This window comes from Fusarium sambucinum, chromosome I (assembly GCF_050947815.1).
Source record: "Fusarium sambucinum isolate potato_lamoka chromosome I, whole genome shotgun sequence".
In the NCBI taxonomy this organism is placed as follows: domain Eukaryota; kingdom Fungi; phylum Ascomycota; class Sordariomycetes; order Hypocreales; family Nectriaceae; genus Fusarium; species Fusarium sambucinum.
The window spans coordinates 11573526-11592523 of NC_139294.1; the positions used below are offsets into that span (position 1 = coordinate 11573526).

Here is an 18998-nt window from a genome sequence, read left to right on the forward strand (position 1 = left end):
ATATTTAAGTATTAAGCTTTTACTATTTCTCTTAACTTCTTAATTCTAATAGCCTTTTTCTATATAATAATTTAATCTTTTTAATTAATTAAAGCTTATTATAGTATTTTTAATACTTTAAAATAGCTATTTTAGGCTTATTTATATTATATAGCTTTATTAATACTATATATAGCTTTTAAATTTTAAAAGAAAAAGGAGATATTATTATATTCTATAGAATTATTTATAGCTAAAGAGTAAGTTTCTATATAATATAAGTATACCTTCTTAATTAGCTAGTTAAATATATTATAAATTCTATTTACTTTTATATTATATTAATTAAGATTACTTTAATAAATTACTATTTTAGCTTTATAGATTTCTTTATTATCTTTTATAAAATTATTAAAAAAGAATATAATTCTTTTTACCTTTTTATCTTATAAATTACTAGGTTAAAATACCTTAATTATTAATTATATTAGTTTAGGGATTTATAAGACTTTAAATTAGCTTAAATTATTTAATTTATATAAATAAAATACTTTTTTATTTAAAGTCTTTAGAATATATACTTATTTAAAGGAATTTTAATTATTTAAGCTATTAAAAAGGTAATTCTTATTAGTATTATAAGATATTTTATTATATATTAATTTAATTAATTAAGCTATTAATTATTAATTAAAGGCTTATTTTTTAGTAATTATAATTATCTTAAAGAAATATAACTCTAAGACTCTTAATTATTAAACTATTATATAGAAAATTAATATATATATTAACTATATTCTATTTAAATTAATATATAGCTATATAATTTCCCCTTTTTCTAAGTAAATAAAATATATTAACCTTAATTAAGTTTATCTAATCTTATATAACTTTATTATTAGTAAAAGGCTATTCCTTTTGCTAAAATTAAGCTTATATTTACCTATTATAGGGTAGCTATATTTTAACAGGTATGGGCTATTAGATAACCAGGACACAGTATTCACTCCCATTCGTTCGTTTATTCGAAACAGTGGGCTTCTCAATTGAGAACCAGGCAGAAATGGTTGTGTTGGATTTGCCAGGCATTATCCCAGTGACCAAGATGCTCAATCTCGGACTTTAAAATTGTTGACGTTTTTCAATTAGCGTGCGGGGTTCCCCTGACTTTGACGGATTTAGGCCGGTGTTATAACCGTGACGGTGACATGTCCGCCCTCAATCCATTGGCTACAGGACAAGGATTAACATAACCGACATAAATGAGGGAGTAAAGTACACTCGCGATTGAAGAGGCATGCAAATCATACTTGGACACCTTGATTGATCTGGCAACAATTGTTTACAACGGTACGAAACTGCCTACGACAGTCTCACCTCAGCAGATTTACGACCATGGCCTCCAAGAAGCCAATCGTCCTCCGCATCGGAGAAGACATCAAATACAACCACGACTTTTACAAAAACGTCTTCAAAAAGCGATTCCATGTTGTAGCAAATGAAGAACCCGACCGAGAATCATTTATCAAGGCCCTCAAAGAGCAAAAGTACGCCCTTTCAGTGTCAACCTCTACATAGCATCAAATCTAACATGACCTCAGATATGGCCAATTCTCCGCAATTTACCGGCCACACTTCCAGACTGGTGGCGAGATGGGTCAATGGGATGATGAGCTAATCTCTCTTCTTCCTCCATCAGTCCGTATCTTCGCATCAGCTGGTGCAGGCTTCAATTGGGCTGACGTTGATGCCCTTGGCCGACGCCGTATTTGGTATGCCAATGGTGCTGGTGCAAGTGATGAGGCCGTATCAGACACAGCTCTTTTCATGATCCTCTCTGTGTTTAGGAATTTCTGGCGATCACAGCGTGGGGCTCGCACTTGTGACCCCGAGCAGTTCAACGCTATGCATAAGCTTATTGCCACTATCAGCTATAACCCAAGGGGCCATATCCTCGGTATCGTTGGCTTGGGAAATATTAGCAAACTTCTTGCAAGTAAAGCACGCCTAGCGTTGGGTATGGAGATTCATTACTACGATGTGGTACGGTCTCCGCCTGAAGTAGAAGAAGAGCTTCAAGCCACATATCATTCGTCTCTTCATGACCTCCTCGCCATCTCCGACTGCGTTAGTCTACACACGCCACTCAATGCTCACACTCAAGGTCTTATGAACACGGAAGCATTTGCCGCCATGAAGGACGGTGCAAGACTCGTCAACACAGCCCGCGGCCAGATTGTGAACGAGGAAGCATTGATCGAGGCGCTAAAAAGTGGCAAAATCTCAGGTGCTGGTCTCGATGTGCACTACCATGAACCTCAAGTATCCAAGGAGCTTGCAGCGATGGATAATGTGGTTCTCACATGCCACAATGGTGGAGCGGCTATTACGACAAGGATCAATTTTGAGCTCAAGGCAATGGAGAATATTTTGAGGGTAGTGGGTGAGAATGGAGAGTTTTGCGGGGAGCCAACAACGGCGGTTAACCGTAAGGCATTTGAGGAGGCCTCTTCATAACATTCAATCGATGAATTATCACTATCAAATCTATCTCATTATTTCTGAAAGTGTAGAGCATCTATATTCGTCAACATGCTTGGCACTCAGGTGAAATCGAGGTGAGTTTGGACTAAGGGAACGTGGCTACGCTGATGTGTTGCGCCTGTAACTAAAGACATCGGCAATGTTTCCAGGCAGGCATTTGTCTTGGTACATGGTTTAAGATCGTAAAGCCGGCGATCTGTCCGATTGGTGGTGATCCTTCATTCTAGCAAAGAAAAGCAGCACACGGATAAGCAGAATCAATTACCCCAGGTTATCCCCAGCTTTACCCCGCAAAAACCATTCCTGGCACATGAAAGAAAGGCCTTGACTGCGGTTTGCCATTTGACCAATGTATATAACGCTCGGTCAACCATCCAAATCCCTTTCAATTATCATCCACTCTCCAATCTACCAGCCGCCAACATGTTCAAACCGGTGGCAGAGTTCTTTAAACCGAAGACTTCGAAGGCCATGCATTATATGAGCCTCAGAAATAATACTGACCCAACATGGTACCGGGATCCTGGGCTCCGCAAAAACGTCTGGCACTGCGTGGGCTTCTACTTTGCAGTTTTCTATCTGTATGTGTTGAACCGAATTATCTCAAGTCATCTTGTCTAACATCAGAAGTAAAGTGGTTTCGATGCTAGTTTGATGAACGGGTTACAAGCGATCCCTGAATGGGAAGAATACTTTAATTATCCGTCCGGAAACGTCTTGGGATTGATTTCGGCAAGTTTATTTCTTCCGGCGATCGTCACGCCCTTTGCAGCCTCCTGGATAAATGGACAGTGGGGTCGAAAATGGTGTTTGGCTTTTGGTTCTGTTTTACTCATCCTTGGAGCGTTCCTCAATGCATTCGCAAAGAATTTGGGCACGTTCATTGGTGGTAGGGTTATCATTGGTACGTCGTGCGCTTCACATCAGAGGGTCATCGAATAACGTTTCCTGTTCTAGGTGCTGCCGGTCCATTCGGCAAAATCACTGGCATCGCCCTCCTTCAAGAGCTCGCCCATCCTCGTCTTCGACCCTATGTCGCAACGGCCTACTACAGTAACTACTACGTTGGACAGATTGTCGCAGCTTGGTTCTGCTACGGTACACTATCCTGGCCCGAGAGCAACTGGAGATGGCGGGCACCTTGCCTGTTCCAGGCTTTTGCACCAGCCGTTGTTTTGGTCCACCTCCTCTTTGTACCCGAAAGTCCTCGATGGCTCGTCGACCACGATCGATCCGAAGAAGCGCTCAAGGTTCTTGCTGACGAGCATGCCAACGGCGACATGGATGATGAACTAGTCCGATATGAATATGATGAAATCTGCCGAGCCCTTCAGCTTGAGAAAGAGAGCAACAATGCTAAGTATATGGACTTCTTGAAGACTCCTGGAAACAGACGTCGACTACTTGTCCTGGTTACCATGGGTACAGGTTCCAACTGGGTTGGTAACGGTATCATTGCCTACTATCTATCCCCAGCCTTAAAACTCGTTGGCATCACTTCGTCTAGCGCCATTGCCGGAATCAATGGAGGCATGGCAATTTGGTCTCTTATATGGGCATATGCTGGTGCCATGAGCGCTGAAACATTCGGTCGCCGAACTCTCTGGATCACAGGAACCGCTGGCATGATGGTAGCATACACGATCATCACTGGACTTAGTGGCTCGTTCGCCGAAAATCCTTCACATAGCGTGGGTCTCGCTGTGGTGCCGATGATGTACATTTTCAAGACCTTCTACTGCATTAGTTGGTCTCCATTGCCTTTTGCTTATGGCGCTGAGATTCTGCCATATAATCTCAGACTCAAGGGTCTGAGTATTGAGCTCAGTGTCCAGAGTGTCGCGCTGGCTTTTAACCAATGGGTCAATCCTGTCGCACTTGAGGCCATTGCATGGAAATAGTAAGTTAAGATCGCAAGTACTGGAAATGGGATAAAATGCTAACTCCTGACAGCTATATCGTCTATATCGCGGTTATCGGCATCTACCTTGTGCTCATCTTGTTCTTCTTCCCAGAAACGAGGTATGTTAATCGGCTCTTCGCTATACCCAACTATGTACTGACTCCACTTTGTAGAAACATGACCATCGAGGAGGTGTCTGTGCTTTTCGATACCGGACGAAAAGGTGACGCAGCTGCAGCAACCCGCAAGTTTCACGGCAAGACAAAGATGGACGAGATGCATAATGACGACGATGATGTAGAAAAAGAGCCAACCGTTTCAAAGATTGAAAAGATTTAAATTATTTATGCTGTCAGATCGCACTGACAAAGATGTATCGACGTGGAGGAAAGGCTTTTAGATCAGGATTTGAAAGGTTTGGCACAAGCAGATATCACTTTCTTCACAGTTCTACAGTGTACAAAGTCATGAGCTCATAGTTCCACGATGAAGTGTTGAATTGTATCCAAGATCTTTGTATTGATGTGCCTTACTTAACTATCTCTGTGTGGGGCATCTCACCCGTGAGGTTGTAAAATCGTCGAATCTATTAGGCGGGATAAGACAGCGCATAGTTGTAGTAAGTTCCTTTACATCCACACTCCTCCATTCATGCACCAAAGTGAACAAACGGGATCCAATACGTGTTGAGGCTGCATTCTTCCGTTGGCCTTTTGTCTTCTCTTTCAGCGTCCCTTCTTGTTCCTCCCCAAGAGCTGTCATCGCGTAGCTTCCGAAGCGCCCGATGAAGACCGTAGCTGACAGCTTCGTCCGTCATTCCGTCCTCACATAGAGTCTGGTATAGTATGGTGGCCACATCGACACAATGCGGGTCCGATACTTCCCACAGTGTCCCAACAACATGCCGAAAACCAGCTAATTGAAAGGCACTGACCAGGTGGATGGCCTCGTCCGAAAGACGGCCTCCCTGGTTGCTTCCAGTGGAGCAGGCTGACAAGTACGCGAGGAAGGCTGGGCTCTCTTTGAGCCAGCTCTGACGAAGGTGGCCGACAGTCAGGGGACTTGTTTGCCAGTCATCCAAGAGAAGACAGCTTTGGGAAGGATCTGCCTTGGACTCTCCGTGTCCTGCAAAATGTAGAACTCTGCATTTCTTGAGATGTTCCAGTATATCGGCCTTACGGCGGGGAGGAGTTGTTACCTCCAAGTTTAGTGATTGACATAAGGTTCTGACTTTATCGGTCTCTGTTTTCGCGTTCGGAAGGGACATTTGCCCTTCAGTTTCTTCCATCGCGACGATAATAGCAGCATTCTGTTGATTCTTCTCATCCATCAACTCCCTCCGTCGCTGGCGCCCATGCTGCAACGCCTTGATGGATGAAGCATATGAAGATACCACTCTGTCAAGAACCGTCTCCTTTGAACCTGGTGCATAAATCCCCGCTGCATGGAGAGGAAACTGACTGAAAGAATTTGTAGGGATCCACCATATATGCGGCCACTGCGCGTCGCCGCCCAATGCTTCTGTGAACCCAAGTGCGTTGAGACAAGGCCGGCAAATAGTAGTCCAGAGCCATTCAAGAAAACGCCAAGGATTGTACTTGAAGTCGCTGACGTCCCGGTCAAACTCTGGGAACTTTTCAGGAGTGAATTCCGGAAGTTCTAACAGCCGGACTCTTTCACACTCCACAAGAATTGCATCGCATCGGTACAGACTGACATTGATTACCACGATAGGACCCGACTTCGCTGCTGCCATGAGACTCTCAGCAGGTGGAGGTTGAAGAAAGTCGTGGAATCCATCTTGGGTGCGGATCTGTTCAATGACTTCGTCGAACTCACGGCTAGCTTGGTGTCGTCGGTTGATCGCTGATAACTCAACCGTCGAGCCGCTATCTTGTGAGGGCAAGTCGAGTTCATTTAGAAGTGCGACAAAACTGTCAGCCAGTGACGGGTGCTTCTCCTTCAAATTCGAAACATCGCCACGAGTATCAATTAAGAGGCTAGCGATAACACCCCGGCCCAGTTCAAGGATGGATAACACCTCTGATGCTGACTTTCCAGCATTGATAGCTATCGCAGCGGTATCCGTGGCCAGGCCAGAAGTGGGACTGAGCACGTTCTGCATGTCAGGTTGATTCAGCGACCGCGTGCTGACTTTGGGTAACAGGAGGACTGCATCTCGTAGTAAGTGGTATGCCTCGTCCCACTGTTTCCTCGATGAATATATACGGGCAGCACGTTTAGCTGAGCGTATACGATCAGATGGCCGAGATGTTGTACAATGACAAGCTCTAACATACACTGAGAGCTCATAATCTTGGTCTGATTTCGCTTGGCTTACTGCATAATGGAGACCTAGTAGGTCTCCCAGGTTCCAGAGACGATAGGCCTGGTGTGAATGGCCTTGAGGCGTTGCTTTAACAGATTTCTGGAGCGCCAAGATAGCGCGCATCAGATCATCCTTTGACCCTGCCCGTACATACCGATTTCTTAGACTCTTTCCAAGATTCATCAAACACGTGGCGAGGGTGGAAGAATCAGCCAATAAAACAGCTTTCTGGGATGCTTCGATTGACCTTGCTAGGTCGCCCATTGCCCCTGTGCGGTCATAACGTTGACCTAAGCCAACACTAAGGTTGTTCAGCTTTGTAGCAAGGGTTTTATCATAATGAGGTGTCGTTCCAACAGCTTTCTCAGTTGTTTCGATAACTTTCGCAAGGTCGTCCTCTGACCCTGACCGTTTATACTGTGAAATGAAACAAGCTGCAAGATTAGTTAAAACAAGAGTGGGATCTGATTGGCTACTAGATGCAGCTCCCGTTGCTTTCTGGATTGTTTCGATTGCTTTTGTTAGGTCATCTTTAGACCCTGTATACCCATGACGCTTAGCAAGAGATTGGCCAAGATGATTCAAATACGTGGGTCTTAGGTAATTGTGAGTCACTTCGACGGCTTTCTGTTGAACTCCGATCGCTCTTGTCAGGATATCCGTTGATCCTATTAGGTCAGACTTAAGGCTCAAACACGTTCCAAGGGTGTCATAAGCGAAACCGAGGTGTGGGTGGTTCTCAGGAAGCATTGCGATAGCTCGTTCTGTTATTTCAATTGCCTTGTCCATTTCGTCCGTTGAATGTGTCTGGTGGGAACGACCGGATAAACACCTTCCTAGGTTGCTCAAACATTTTGCAAGATTTTCGTAGTCGGCTTCAGGTATGATTTCTATAGCTCTTTGGCTGACTTCAATCGCCCTTTCTGCGTTTTTCATAGAACCTGTCGCCTCGAAGCTAAAACGAAGCCAGGCGCCAAGTTTGATCAAACATGAAGCGAGGACTGGGTGCGTGTCGGGTAACATTTTGATGGTTCTCTCGAGCGCTTCGATTGCATTCGTTAGGTAATCGATTCGCCTTGTTGAGTTGTATCTGGCTGCTAGACAGTCTGCAAGATTGTCGAGAATTTGAGCAAGCATTGGATGATCATCAGAGGCGGCTTCGACGGCTTTTTGGCTCAGTTTGATGGCGCTCATCAGATCTTCAACTGACCGTTTGTCACGATACCGGATGTGTAGACGGAACGAGACGTTGTGTAAATACACAGCAAGCCTTGGGTGATCTGCAGCTGCCACTTTGATCACTTGCTCTGCTACTTCGATTGATCTTGATAAGTCGTCCATTGACTGGGTCTGTTCATACTGGCAATAAACCCATTGTCCAAGATTGCTCAAATATTGAGCGAGGTGTGGATCCTCATTCGGTGTCGCTTTGATAGATTCTTGAGCCACTTCAATTCCTCTTGTTAAGTCATCTCTTGATTGTGTGTGATGATATCGTCTAACGAGCCAGATCCCAAGGCTGTTCAAGGCTGTACCAACACGCGAGTCATCGTGAGTTAACGCCTCAAAAGCTTTCTGAGCGGCTTCGATTCCCCTTGCTAGATCCTCAATTGAACTCGTTTGCTCGTAGCGTCGACTGAGGCTGAATGCCAGCTCATCTAATTTCACTGCGATGTCTGGGTCACCGCTAGGCGTCTGATCTAGGACGCCTTGTGCCTCTTCTATCTCCGCGGTCAAGGAACGCATCGCATCCTTGTCGATTGTTGGAGACGCAGCTTTCTTTGAGTAATTCGAATATGTTATCCTTGCAGTTGGCCCTGTCGCTGGTAACGGGGTTGTGTCACTGTTATCGTACAATTCGACCTCAACTCGATACACCACGTTTTTCCAGCCTGCGTATCTTGCCAGAGGAAACACACCGACCTTGACACGAGACGCACTCGAGATGGACTCCAACCACCCTTGCGCTTCGTTTTCATCTGATTGATCTTCTTCAATTGGCGTGTTGAGCCTCCACTCGAGGACGTGGCACTTCCTTTCGAAGGACGCACGAACGTTCCTCTGGATTTCGCATAGATACGGCTCATCGGGAGGGAGAAGGGGATCGGGGCTTTCTGGGACGATGCCGAGAGCAAACCAAGTATGCGAGTTCGCATAGGGCTGATTGGACTTGTACTCAGCCTTGCACCAGCCTAGTAACTGTCAGTAGTGAGATCCATGAAGGGAAATATGTGTCCAAACCTTGATCGTGTGACCATATTTTGATGATGAGCCGACGCAGTGGATGAGGCCCAATGGTGAATGAAAGGTACGGTTCACGAGGGCTTGATTCGTGAACCCAAATGATATCGTCCCTGGTAAAGGTCCGAGGTTTGTCGTCTCTGGCATCTTCAACTCTTGCCCACAGACTTTCGCTAGAGTTGGCGGCCATTTTTGAATACTTTGTGATGCAAGTGCAAGCGTTTTTGAGAATGAAAAGGACCAGTAATGACTTCGACTACAAAGCCAATAAATTATTTGTGTGTTTGAGCAATACGATGGCAAAGAGGAAGGAAAAACAACATTGACACGTCAGCAATCACTCTTATACCTTGTACACTGACAAAGACTGAATACGAAGCTGATAAACAGGCAAATGACTGTTGGTGTGGTTCCGCGTTATCATCCTTCAGGCTCATCTTTCGACTAATGTGGCAGTGATGTGACAATGTTAGTGTGCCCTGACGCGGGGCTTACTGGAGCTAGAGGCACTGCTGACCATGACAGTGTAACCAACACTGGCACGTAGTCATGGTGCAGTCTTGGCACTGTAACCACCAGCGACTAATGCAAGTATAGCTACTTAGTATTTGATACCTCCATTTGGGGAATGAGGCTCTAACAGAACTGAAGAGAACATGCGTAATCTCTCTCCACACCATCATTATGCTTTCATATGATGGCGCGACTGCTGCCTGGTGTTAAGTATTGTCCGTGGTATGGGCTATACTATTTTACACACGCGGCTCTACAAGATCGCTACTATCGATACCTCTAATAGATTTGAACATGGTCAATTAACCTATGATCTTCTCCCTTAAGCAGACCCGTCTGTATTCGAGATGAAAACGACCAAAACAGTCGTGTAGCTACCGTCCATCCACAAGTTAGTCATTTACTTCTCGCGGGATGAATGAACTTACGTTGCGCCAGCCACGACCAACTCGACAGTATTCGCCTTGGTCAGACCCGCTAACAAAGACACAAAAATCGATGCAGCAAAGACGATAATGACGAGTCTGGCTGACAGACTCTGAACCGCGTTGCAAATTATGACAGGACTTAGGAGGAGACTGGTGATCAACAACGCCATGAGCATCCTGGCCACCTTCCTCGTCGAAGCAATTGGAAATACATGGACGCGAGGGTCCCTCGAGATGAGAGGGAAGGAAGGTGGGCAATCTGTAGTTGCGTTATGAACCCAGTGTTTATGGTAGAGCCGACGACCCTGCTCCACCATTAACTCAACCCAACTTGAAGCAACATCGCCGGTGTTGTTCAGGCAGATGAGATCCTCCGCGTGGTGTAAGTAAGCAATCTCTTTGCGTGCTATACACCCGACCCCATTGATCCAGTTTTTCAGGTCTGCTCTTGCTTGCTTAGGAGCCATATCTAGGCTCATAGCCTTCTGATGTCGGTCCAGGAAAGAGTATAGAGGACATCAAGTCAGTATTCGCTCGCTCAAATGGGAATCATCAATACCATAATCTTCCATAGCGTCATCGATATCTTTGAGGATCTGGCGGCGAGGTTCACTCATCTCTCGGCTACATCCAAGAAATGCATAATTATTCTTGTCAGAATCGAATCTGGCTAGCTTTTCTTCCAGCATAGACAATCGGTCCTGCTTGGTCAAAAGAAGCTGTGCACGCAGGATAGTGAATCGGCGAGCGATGTGATATGAGGGATGAGAAGCCACAAGGGCAGAAAATCGGGGATACCCTGCGGGGTAGTCTTCAACTGTCTAGGTTTAGTAATGCCATGGTGATGTCTTACCCCGGTATTCTTACTTGGACATGCCGCTGTCTCGTATGAAGTGTCAAAGGTGGTCAACGAACTGAGTCGCGGGAATAGCCATGATCTCCAGGTGATCGAGGGTGCCGTTGCCTGATGGGATGGTGCTCCCATTTCCATGTCAACCACTGTCGACGCCATTTGAGCCTACAGTATCTGGCGAAAATATCCGAATATTGTTTGGGGAAGAGTATGATCCTTACAGTAAAATGCCGAGAGTAGCGCAGCTCAAGGATGGTGGAGTATTATGCAGCTAAGCACACTCAGCAGACCGCTGAGATGCAGGTCGCTATCTATAGGTCCTTAAAGTACTTGCCACCCTGTCGCCATCATGTGCTTACCAACACAACCTTGCTCTGCCCAAATCACAAAATGCCAAGGATGGCAGAGCATTAGGCAGCCTCGACAGGATGACAGGACATGAGCCGCGCCTTTGCATGCATATAACCCCGCTCTGCTGAAATCACAAACTGTGTACCAATTATCCCCTTAAAAATTACACAGCCTTAACTGTTTACGCTGTGACATTTTCAACGCTTAGCAATAGTTGTCTATGTCCTTCGATCCAAAGCCTAGGGCAATCATGGAGTAAGGTTCTATCAGCCCAAGATACATCCAGCTATTACTTACCCTCTGCTTAGACCAGGCACAGAACCGACATACACAATCATTTCTGGAGGTCGCCCAATAGACGAGCCCAACCCGGTATTTATTTTTCACATTCACCTAGAGTCTCCATCTCGTCTATGGTGCTGATACAGCACAGTGCAATTTCATGCCAAATGACAAGGTCTATATTCGTGCAGTTGGAAATATTCCAAGGGAAGGGCCGTATACTGTTTCATGGGCTGATCAAGGTACCTACAAACTTTGTGATGCACGAGGTCAAAGCATAATGAATGGGAAAACCTTTGGAGACGCGGACTTGGAGGAATACAACGAATTTGAGTAACAAGTGTTGTCTGATGCTAGAGAACGTCAGGTGTAAAGGCAAGACTGGAATGAGAAGGCCCTTTCGTATCCGGCTATCACTTAAGCAAAGAGGTATATATGATGTAGTTTTTGGTAGCCCATGCTTCATGCTCAATACTCTTTTGCTCAATCCCACTTGCATCCCGGTAGAGGCCGGATAATGCTGCAAGAAAGAACGGAATCCCTCCAATTCCACTTTCAACAGTCTCTCTGGCGCTCCTCGTCTTAGGATGATGCATGAGATCCTTGTCCAGATTCAAAGCTGGGAATAACGTTGGCCTGTTAGTTAAGAAGACCTTGATTACATCTTTGCAGCTGGTCTGTCCCTCAGGAACTTTCATTGTCAAGCGAATCGTCTCTTGGCTTGCGTCTTTGTCTGTAGATGGCCGTATTTCTTCAAAAGAATTGTTGCCAACCGGGACTGTAAGATCCTTGATCTTCCACGAGGAGGTGAATGAAAAGAATGCTAAGTACATAGCCTCTTTTTTGCTGTGATTCTCCACCTTGAGAGACCAGGTGTCTCCATGATTGACGTGGAAAGGGCCGCCCGGACCATTGCGATTGACCCCCAATCTGTCAGTGAAGGCTTCGACTGTAAATGAATCGGCGAAGCTTGTTGATGTCTGATCTCTCGTTTGTAATGAAGGCCTCGGCGTTCTTTCGATCCCCAGGTTTTCGAGATACTTATAAGATGCCAATCGCTGCAGGATGTACAAGAGATGCACATCAGCATTAGGTCTATCGATGTTGAGAGGTTCAAAGTGGGGCAGCAACTCCATCGACCCATCGTAGATACAATATTGACGGCTATGATTAAGCTCCACGTTAAATTGACAGGCCTCTTGATTTTCATCTCCAATATGTAAATGAACAAATTGCAGGCGATGTGGTTCGATGGAGTCTTTGGCGTAGCTGTAGGCTTCTTCTGTGATTCGAATGGCAATCTTATGCTGTGCCTCGGAACGCACTAATTTTGCATTCCAGCCGTCCTTGATGTTGCAAACGGGGGTCGTGGATTCAAATCCGACCATCTCTGAATGGAGACTGTGAACGGCATTTACTCGAAGCCGGAGAGAGTCTCCAGTTCCAGTACCAAGAGGGTATATGTCGAATACATCACCCTTGCTGACCCCATGCGCATCGCCTGCTCTGATGTATAGACGTCTTACTGAACCATCGGCGTTTCGACTATCTCCTCTCCAGAATACAGGGATGAGTGGACTGACAGAGTAGTTTTGAAGCTCCCCAAAAAAAGAGAGACCTCTTTTCCCGTACAACCTTGGTGTTTGCGCACCCCCGACGGCCTTCAATCGTGCGCATATATGGTTATATAGAAACTCTTGGGTGATTCGGACATTGCGACTAGACAAGTCTATCAATGCCCGTAGGAGAAATTGGGTCAGGCCCCCATGAAGCTCCCCAGTGCTAGATTGAAGCTCGAATGCCTTCTCTTCCAAGCCACAAGCTGCTAGTATGGTATAACCCTCCGGGTTAACCAACCATTCATGCTGAAGCTCTGATTCGCGACTGATATTACCGAGTTCAAATAGACTCCTCCAAGGATCTGATGGAGAACCGTTGTCTACAGCAGCGTCATATCCGATCGCCCTGATGGAGGTGCCTATCGCTTGGCTACTCCTCAGTACGCTGCCAGAAAAGCAGCAGTCCAGGACCATAGTAACCAGCAATCCCTTTCCTACCATGGTCTTCAGACAAGAACGCAGGACTGGACCTTTTAAGTAGCTCCTATAATGGGGCTCATCTTCGAACAGAACCAGGGCCAGGTTCCTGTTGCTTGATCCTTCTGATAGGCGCTTGACACCATGTCCTGAGAAATGTATGTAGATGTAGTCGCCTGCTTTGGACTCTTTGATCACCCTTTTCAACGATCGAACGACGTTGTCTACGGTCGGCCAAGATTCGAAATCCTCCTTTGGCTTTCTCAGAGTTGAATCATCAGGTGCCGTTGCAGTAAGTGTTACGATATTGACGGGATAAGGCACATTTTCCAGGTATTCTTGCACAGCCAGTACATCTGGTACGGCCCCCTGAAGACATTCTTCTGTTGAAAATACTCCGCCTTCGACTTTGGGATAAAAGTTGACGCCGATCAGAACGGCCCAATGCCTTGCTGTGGAATTACTCTTCATCATGGAAGTTGCTCCAAATAAAGATAGAAAGTGTGTGGTAAAAGATGACACGACAGACCAAAGACAATGACGAATAGTCCCAATGTTAAGAAAATGCAAAATGAACTACGCTGTATAGGTCCAAATATACCTTGAACTTCGCAGTTCAGTAACGGGCTGGTAAGAGTTTGACAACGACGGATTCAGCCCCCCAGGAGCCTATCAACAATGGTGTGCCTCCTATAGTACCTTGATGGTATAGGACTATTGACCACCTGAGGTAGGGCACCGATTAGGTATTGTTATGCGTCGGGTGTAACGTCTTTGAGAGACACCTAGGTGAAATGTTGCGATAGGCTGCAAGAAATCCACCAGCATTTCCTGCCAAGTGCGGCTGAAGTCCCGGTGTCACACCGTAATATGCAGGCTAGAGTACACTGATGACGCCCACCCAAGCCTATTGGGGAGGCTGCTGACAACAAACCAAGGATGTAGCTGTACGGCTTCAACATAGCCACTAAGCAGAGCCTCAATCCGGCTGCAGGTAACAACAGTAGTCAGAGTTTCGTCAATCCATTGACTGCAGCTCTACGTCAGAAATCATGTCCTTGATGAGTAACAACTGGTGACAGAAGTCAACAACTACCCACTCACACGAAACCAAATAGAGGCTCTGCTAAATTCCGCAATCAGAAACATCGCAACGCAGTGCGTTTCCTTATTGCCGCCGGTAGCCTAGTCAATGCAAAGTGGTCACAGAACAGAATGCGGGGCTTCACCGAAGGTGGCTTGACAGCCTACATGATAGTGCTTCGACAACACATACTGCACTGCTTGGCATGACGCCACCCGGTCAACGCCATTTAGCTACGTGCGATTCGGTATTACATCTGCACAAGATGTAACAAAAAAAGTACATTGTTATGGGTGCACTGTCCTATCTGTCCGTCGTGACTCGGGGCCATGCGTAGAACTATCCCTTCAAACTTTCAAAGACGCACACAAGTGAAGATGTCCAGACTAGTCGCTTAATTGTCTAGATCACTCTCAATGCCCTTCAGCTTGTGAAAGACTGTTGAGCGTGAGGAATGTCACGTGTCAAATCACGTGACAATATCACACAGCATCTACACCTCTTTCTTGTTCGCAGTCCTTTTAACGCAGATCTCCAATCAACCTGTTCAATCATCAATCTCACATCTATCAGATATATTAGTCCAATAATATAATCATTCATAGCGAGAAGTTAAATACAGTAACTGTTCTATCCACAATGAATGTCACTGTTTAATTTACATTAGTGATTCATGTTATTCTTCATTCTTTAGTGATTCTTTTATTTCTTAGAAGATATCTCAAAAGACTAAATTATCAACAATCTACTTACAAATAGAAACAAGATTATAACGGGTCGATCCAACTAAATATATCCCCCACAGTCGTAGTCGAAGTATCTCCAGAAAGGGCTATAGTCCAGCATGGATCAAGACAGAAAGGCTCCGATCCCAGCTGACTTCTTGGTTTATCTGCGAAAACAGTATCCGATAACGTTATGGACTGAATTCCCGTCATGTCTATTATCGTTAGATACTTCATCGTTCGTCAAAGCTGGGAGGACTGACCAGTGGCGAAGTTTAGGGTAGGCTCAGTTACATCGTAACATGAAGTCGAAAGACTACCCCAGTCAAAATCTGTGTTGGAAGATACCTGACTCTGATCACTTGACGGACTCTCGCCTGGCTGCTCCTCTGAACTAGGGGATGCATCAAGAGTATGAGTTATCGAGTCACTCAAACCTTGGAATTTTCCCATGAGTAGTGACAATTTTCCTTGAAGTTTGACCAGTTCCGCACGGAGCAAAGTGTTCTCGTGTTGGAGTTGGTCAATTCTGCCACTATCCTGGGTATTATGAACTCGGTTACGAAGGTCTCTTAAGCATTCGGCTTGTCTGCGGCGAAAAGCCCTTTGTGAAAGACGATTCCGAAGCTTCCTATGCTCATTGTAAGTCATCGAGGGATGGACATTGGTGTGCAACATGTTCGTGGAGCTTACTTCCTTTCTTCTTGGCGAAGATTAGTAGACGGGGCATCTTCAGTAGACATGATGTTGTGTGTTGGTCAAACGAAAGCAAACAAATAGAAGAAATATGAGAAATAAAAAGAATAGTTTTTGTTGTCCGTTCTACCATCCGATTGTTCTTTCTGTAAGATTTCTTGTCGTCTTCAACGTAGAGTAGTCCAGGGTCCTTGATGGTTGATGATGGATTGCAATCGAGGAAAACAGGGGGTATGCCATATTTACGAATGATCCATCGGACGTATGGCCACTAACGATAGATTACCTAGTTAAGAGTAGTCTCCTTTCCGATAACTCAAATCGTCTGCGGGGTTTTAGATTCGTTGATTCTAATCAGGATAACAGGTTTCGTGTGATGCATGTAATTCTGATGTCGGAAAACCAGTAGCACAGTCGGATTTTGCCACGCGCTTGTCGGAAAATGGCAGCCACTATCTTTCCAGTCCAATTAATTCCACACTATGATTGGCTCCCTCGGTAGCAAGTCGGAGAATAGCAGCTCTAACCAGAGATAAACATATAGAAAACTCCGACTCTCCGCCTCCCACCAACATCTCATAGATCCAATTTTGCTCGACATACTTACCGAATAAACAATCTCCGACACATCAGCATCCGATCCGATGGAACAGATTTCCGCACACCATATCGCAAAAACAAGACGTTCATGCGAGCGTTGTCGGTCCGTTCCAGGCTCTGCCAAACCATTTGAAATGCTGACTAATTGATCTAATGACAGCCAGCAGAAGAAAAGATGTTCAGCAGAGAAACCAAGCTGCTCTCTTTGCTGTCGCTTGAACGAAGCGTGTGTTTACTTGCCTCGAGGTCAGCAGACCGGACATTCAGCGCGGAAATGCGCATCTCCACGGTAGATACATCTGTGACTTTTTAGTCTGCTTCTAGTCGCTGATTATGACTTCCCAAGTGCGCAGGCTGCGCGACGCGAAAGTGTGGATCAGCAAGGAGCAGGACAACATGTTATACCCCAGTCAGTATAATTCCTACATGGATGGGTATTGTTCATGGGTTCTTGAAACGGTAATGGATTGTGAGGGGCGCTAATCTTGACAATAACAGGTCCGTTGACGGGGAGGTTTCTCAGGAACTGTATCACCCATCGAGTTCCATCTACCAGAACACCGACACCTCACCGACCGTCTCGTCTGTGGAGCAACCTGATCCATCCAGATTTTACCAATCCAACTCGACATGGTTAGTGCAGCAACACAGTATTAACCCACGTTTCTCAAGTACTGAATCGTTGTGTATGAGGTCTATGACCAAGACAGAACCTCCAGAAGATTCACTAGACTTCTTCGTCGACGCTTACCGAAATCATTTGTATTTCCGACCGCTACCACTGTTCGATCCCAGCCGTCTCAAGGCCGACCTTAAATCGTTCCCTCAGTTTCTTCGTTGGGGCTTCTTGGCTCTCGTTCTGAAATTTACAAGCCATGCCTTCTATGGTGGGAAAAAGAAACAAGCCACCGAATTTTACAAGGCATCGTGCCAAAGCGAGGTGATGGAGTTATCTTCACAAGGGACGGCCAGACTTGAAGTACTCCGCTCTCTATGCATCCTAGCTTTGTTAGATGTTTTAGGTAGGGTGAGCTCGTTGTGTCTGCAGGGATAAGATTAACGTCATTTAGATGGGAACTTTGCTCAAGCTTGGATGACGATCGGAACAGCAGCTAGACTGCAAGCCCTACGTCTTTTATATCCCGAAGAAGACGTCACTACCGAAATCAAGAATAGCGACGGTGCTAGGTGCTACTGGAGCATCTTCATCCTGGAAAAGGCCTTTTCTCCCAACTTCTGCCTCCTCGCGCAACATCCTCATGTACCAAAATACCCGTCAAGTCCGCCCCCGCCTCTCATGTCACGCCTTGACCCGAATGATGAAGACACCCAACGACTTGGAATTAACGCATGTTGTTTGCAAGCTGTTAGTATTTGGGGTGACGTGGTATCCTACCTCGAAGGGATACGTCTTGGAAGGGCGGAACAGCCTTGGCTGCCTTCATCTGAGCATAGTCAGTTAACAATGAAGCTTCATGAACTTGAGCTTAATTTGGCACATCAACACCTTCTCCGAAAGGTCTCGTTTCGCGATCGAGGATCAGCTGAGCTTCAGAAAGAGCAAGAATATTGGGCACCCTGGATTTTGATGCAGTTCGTATCCCATGCTGCACACGCAGCTTTACACAATCCTTTCATCCAACTAGTGGCGCTGCGCAAGTCAAAGTCCCTTTCCCAGCCATTGTCCTTCCTCCAACGATCTGTTGATCAGTCTCTTTTTCACTCTGCTTGGGTTGCGCGCTTGCTACGGGCTTGTGACAGCATACCGTTCCCAGTTCATGATCCAATAGTGGGGCAGATGGTGGCAGCAACTGCTACTATACCATGGCTATTTCAGTTTGCTAGAGATCGGAATATCTCTAGCAAAGCGAAAGAAGATATTCGCGAATATGACGAGGCACTGGGTCACTTTTCGGAAAGATGGCCACATATCGCTCGCAAGGTATCTATGTTTTCGTCCTGTACTTATTCTTTAGTCCACTGCTAACAGAAGATGAAGCGTGATATTCTCCGTTATCTCCAGTCATTTACTCAGCGTGGTTTATATGAAAATGTTGGAGATGGGACGACAGTCAAGTTTCCTCCACAGCTCGTATGGGAGCTGTTTACCCCAAGGCCCTTGGACGCGATGTTTGGAGGCCGTGGCGGTATTAGCTCGACATTTTTACCCTCTATGTCTGGCGACGAGACATTACAGATTATCACCAATTATGCTCACCCACCGCATGAAGGTACCGAAGAACCACAACATTCTAGGACTACTTCTGAAAAGGATGATTGGCTAGATGATCCAATGATGCATGAGTTCCTGTCGGATTTCGCGCTTGCAGACTTTTCTTGGCTACCATTCTATTCACCTGAAGAATTGAGGGATTGTTAAACTGGAAAGCTATTGGTACCTCGAACTCGGCCGACATATTATTGTGTAGCAAAT

General features: G+C 45.6%; 7 protein-coding genes across 7 annotated transcripts; 3 read left to right on the top strand and 4 right to left on the bottom strand.

Annotated features, from left to right (window-relative positions):
• Positions 1 to 1374: 1374 nt before the first annotated feature.
• Positions 1375 to 2496, top strand: FSST1_006470 (D-mandelate dehydrogenase-like dehydrogenase; the record flags this gene model as incomplete). Its single annotated transcript, XM_083232841.1, has 2 exons — positions 1375 to 1526; positions 1581 to 2496. The coding sequence occupies 2 exons, from the start codon at positions 1375 to 1377 to the stop codon at positions 2494 to 2496; spliced, it is 1068 nt and encodes a 355-aa protein (XP_083089900.1).
• A 450-nt stretch (positions 2497 to 2946) lies between these two features.
• On the top strand, positions 2947 to 4765 carry FSST1_006471 (general substrate transporter; the record flags this gene model as incomplete). The annotated part of the gene is made up of 5 exons (XM_083232842.1): positions 2947 to 3104; positions 3159 to 3427; positions 3481 to 4423; positions 4477 to 4545; positions 4600 to 4765. 5 exons carry the CDS (start codon positions 2947 to 2949, stop codon positions 4763 to 4765), a joined length of 1605 nt encoding a protein of 534 aa, XP_083089901.1.
• Positions 4766 to 5075: 310 nt separating this feature from the next.
• FSST1_006472 (CHAT domain-containing protein) lies at positions 5076 to 9186 on the bottom strand (the record flags this gene model as incomplete). Its single annotated transcript, XM_083232843.1, has 2 exons — positions 5076 to 8947; positions 8997 to 9186. 2 exons carry the CDS (start codon positions 9184 to 9186, stop codon positions 5076 to 5078), a joined length of 4062 nt encoding a protein of 1353 aa, XP_083089902.1.
• A 645-nt stretch (positions 9187 to 9831) lies between these two features.
• Positions 9832 to 10949, bottom strand: FSST1_006473 (uncharacterized protein; the record flags this gene model as incomplete). The annotated part of the gene is made up of 4 exons (XM_083232844.1): positions 9832 to 9883; positions 9938 to 10406; positions 10497 to 10754; positions 10805 to 10949. 4 exons carry the CDS (start codon positions 10947 to 10949, stop codon positions 9832 to 9834), a joined length of 924 nt encoding a protein of 307 aa, XP_083089903.1.
• An 887-nt stretch (positions 10950 to 11836) lies between these two features.
• Positions 11837 to 13933, bottom strand: FSST1_006474 (uncharacterized protein; the record flags this gene model as incomplete). Its single annotated transcript, XM_083232845.1, has 1 exon — positions 11837 to 13933. The coding sequence occupies one exon, from the start codon at positions 13931 to 13933 to the stop codon at positions 11837 to 11839; it is 2097 nt and encodes a 698-aa protein (XP_083089904.1).
• A 1578-nt stretch (positions 13934 to 15511) lies between these two features.
• On the bottom strand, positions 15512 to 16011 carry FSST1_006475 (bZIP transcription factor; the record flags this gene model as incomplete). The annotated part of the gene is made up of 2 exons (XM_083232847.1): positions 15512 to 15899; positions 15962 to 16011. The coding sequence occupies 2 exons, from the start codon at positions 16009 to 16011 to the stop codon at positions 15512 to 15514; spliced, it is 438 nt and encodes a 145-aa protein (XP_083089905.1).
• A 597-nt stretch (positions 16012 to 16608) lies between these two features.
• Positions 16609 to 18944, top strand: FSST1_006476 (Zn(II)2Cys6 transcription factor; the record flags this gene model as incomplete). Its single annotated transcript, XM_083232848.1, has 6 exons — positions 16609 to 16667; positions 16725 to 16853; positions 16911 to 16973; positions 17063 to 17586; positions 17635 to 18506; positions 18555 to 18944. The coding sequence occupies 6 exons, from the start codon at positions 16609 to 16611 to the stop codon at positions 18942 to 18944; spliced, it is 2037 nt and encodes a 678-aa protein (XP_083089906.1).
• Between the last annotated feature and the right edge of the window lie 54 nt (positions 18945 to 18998).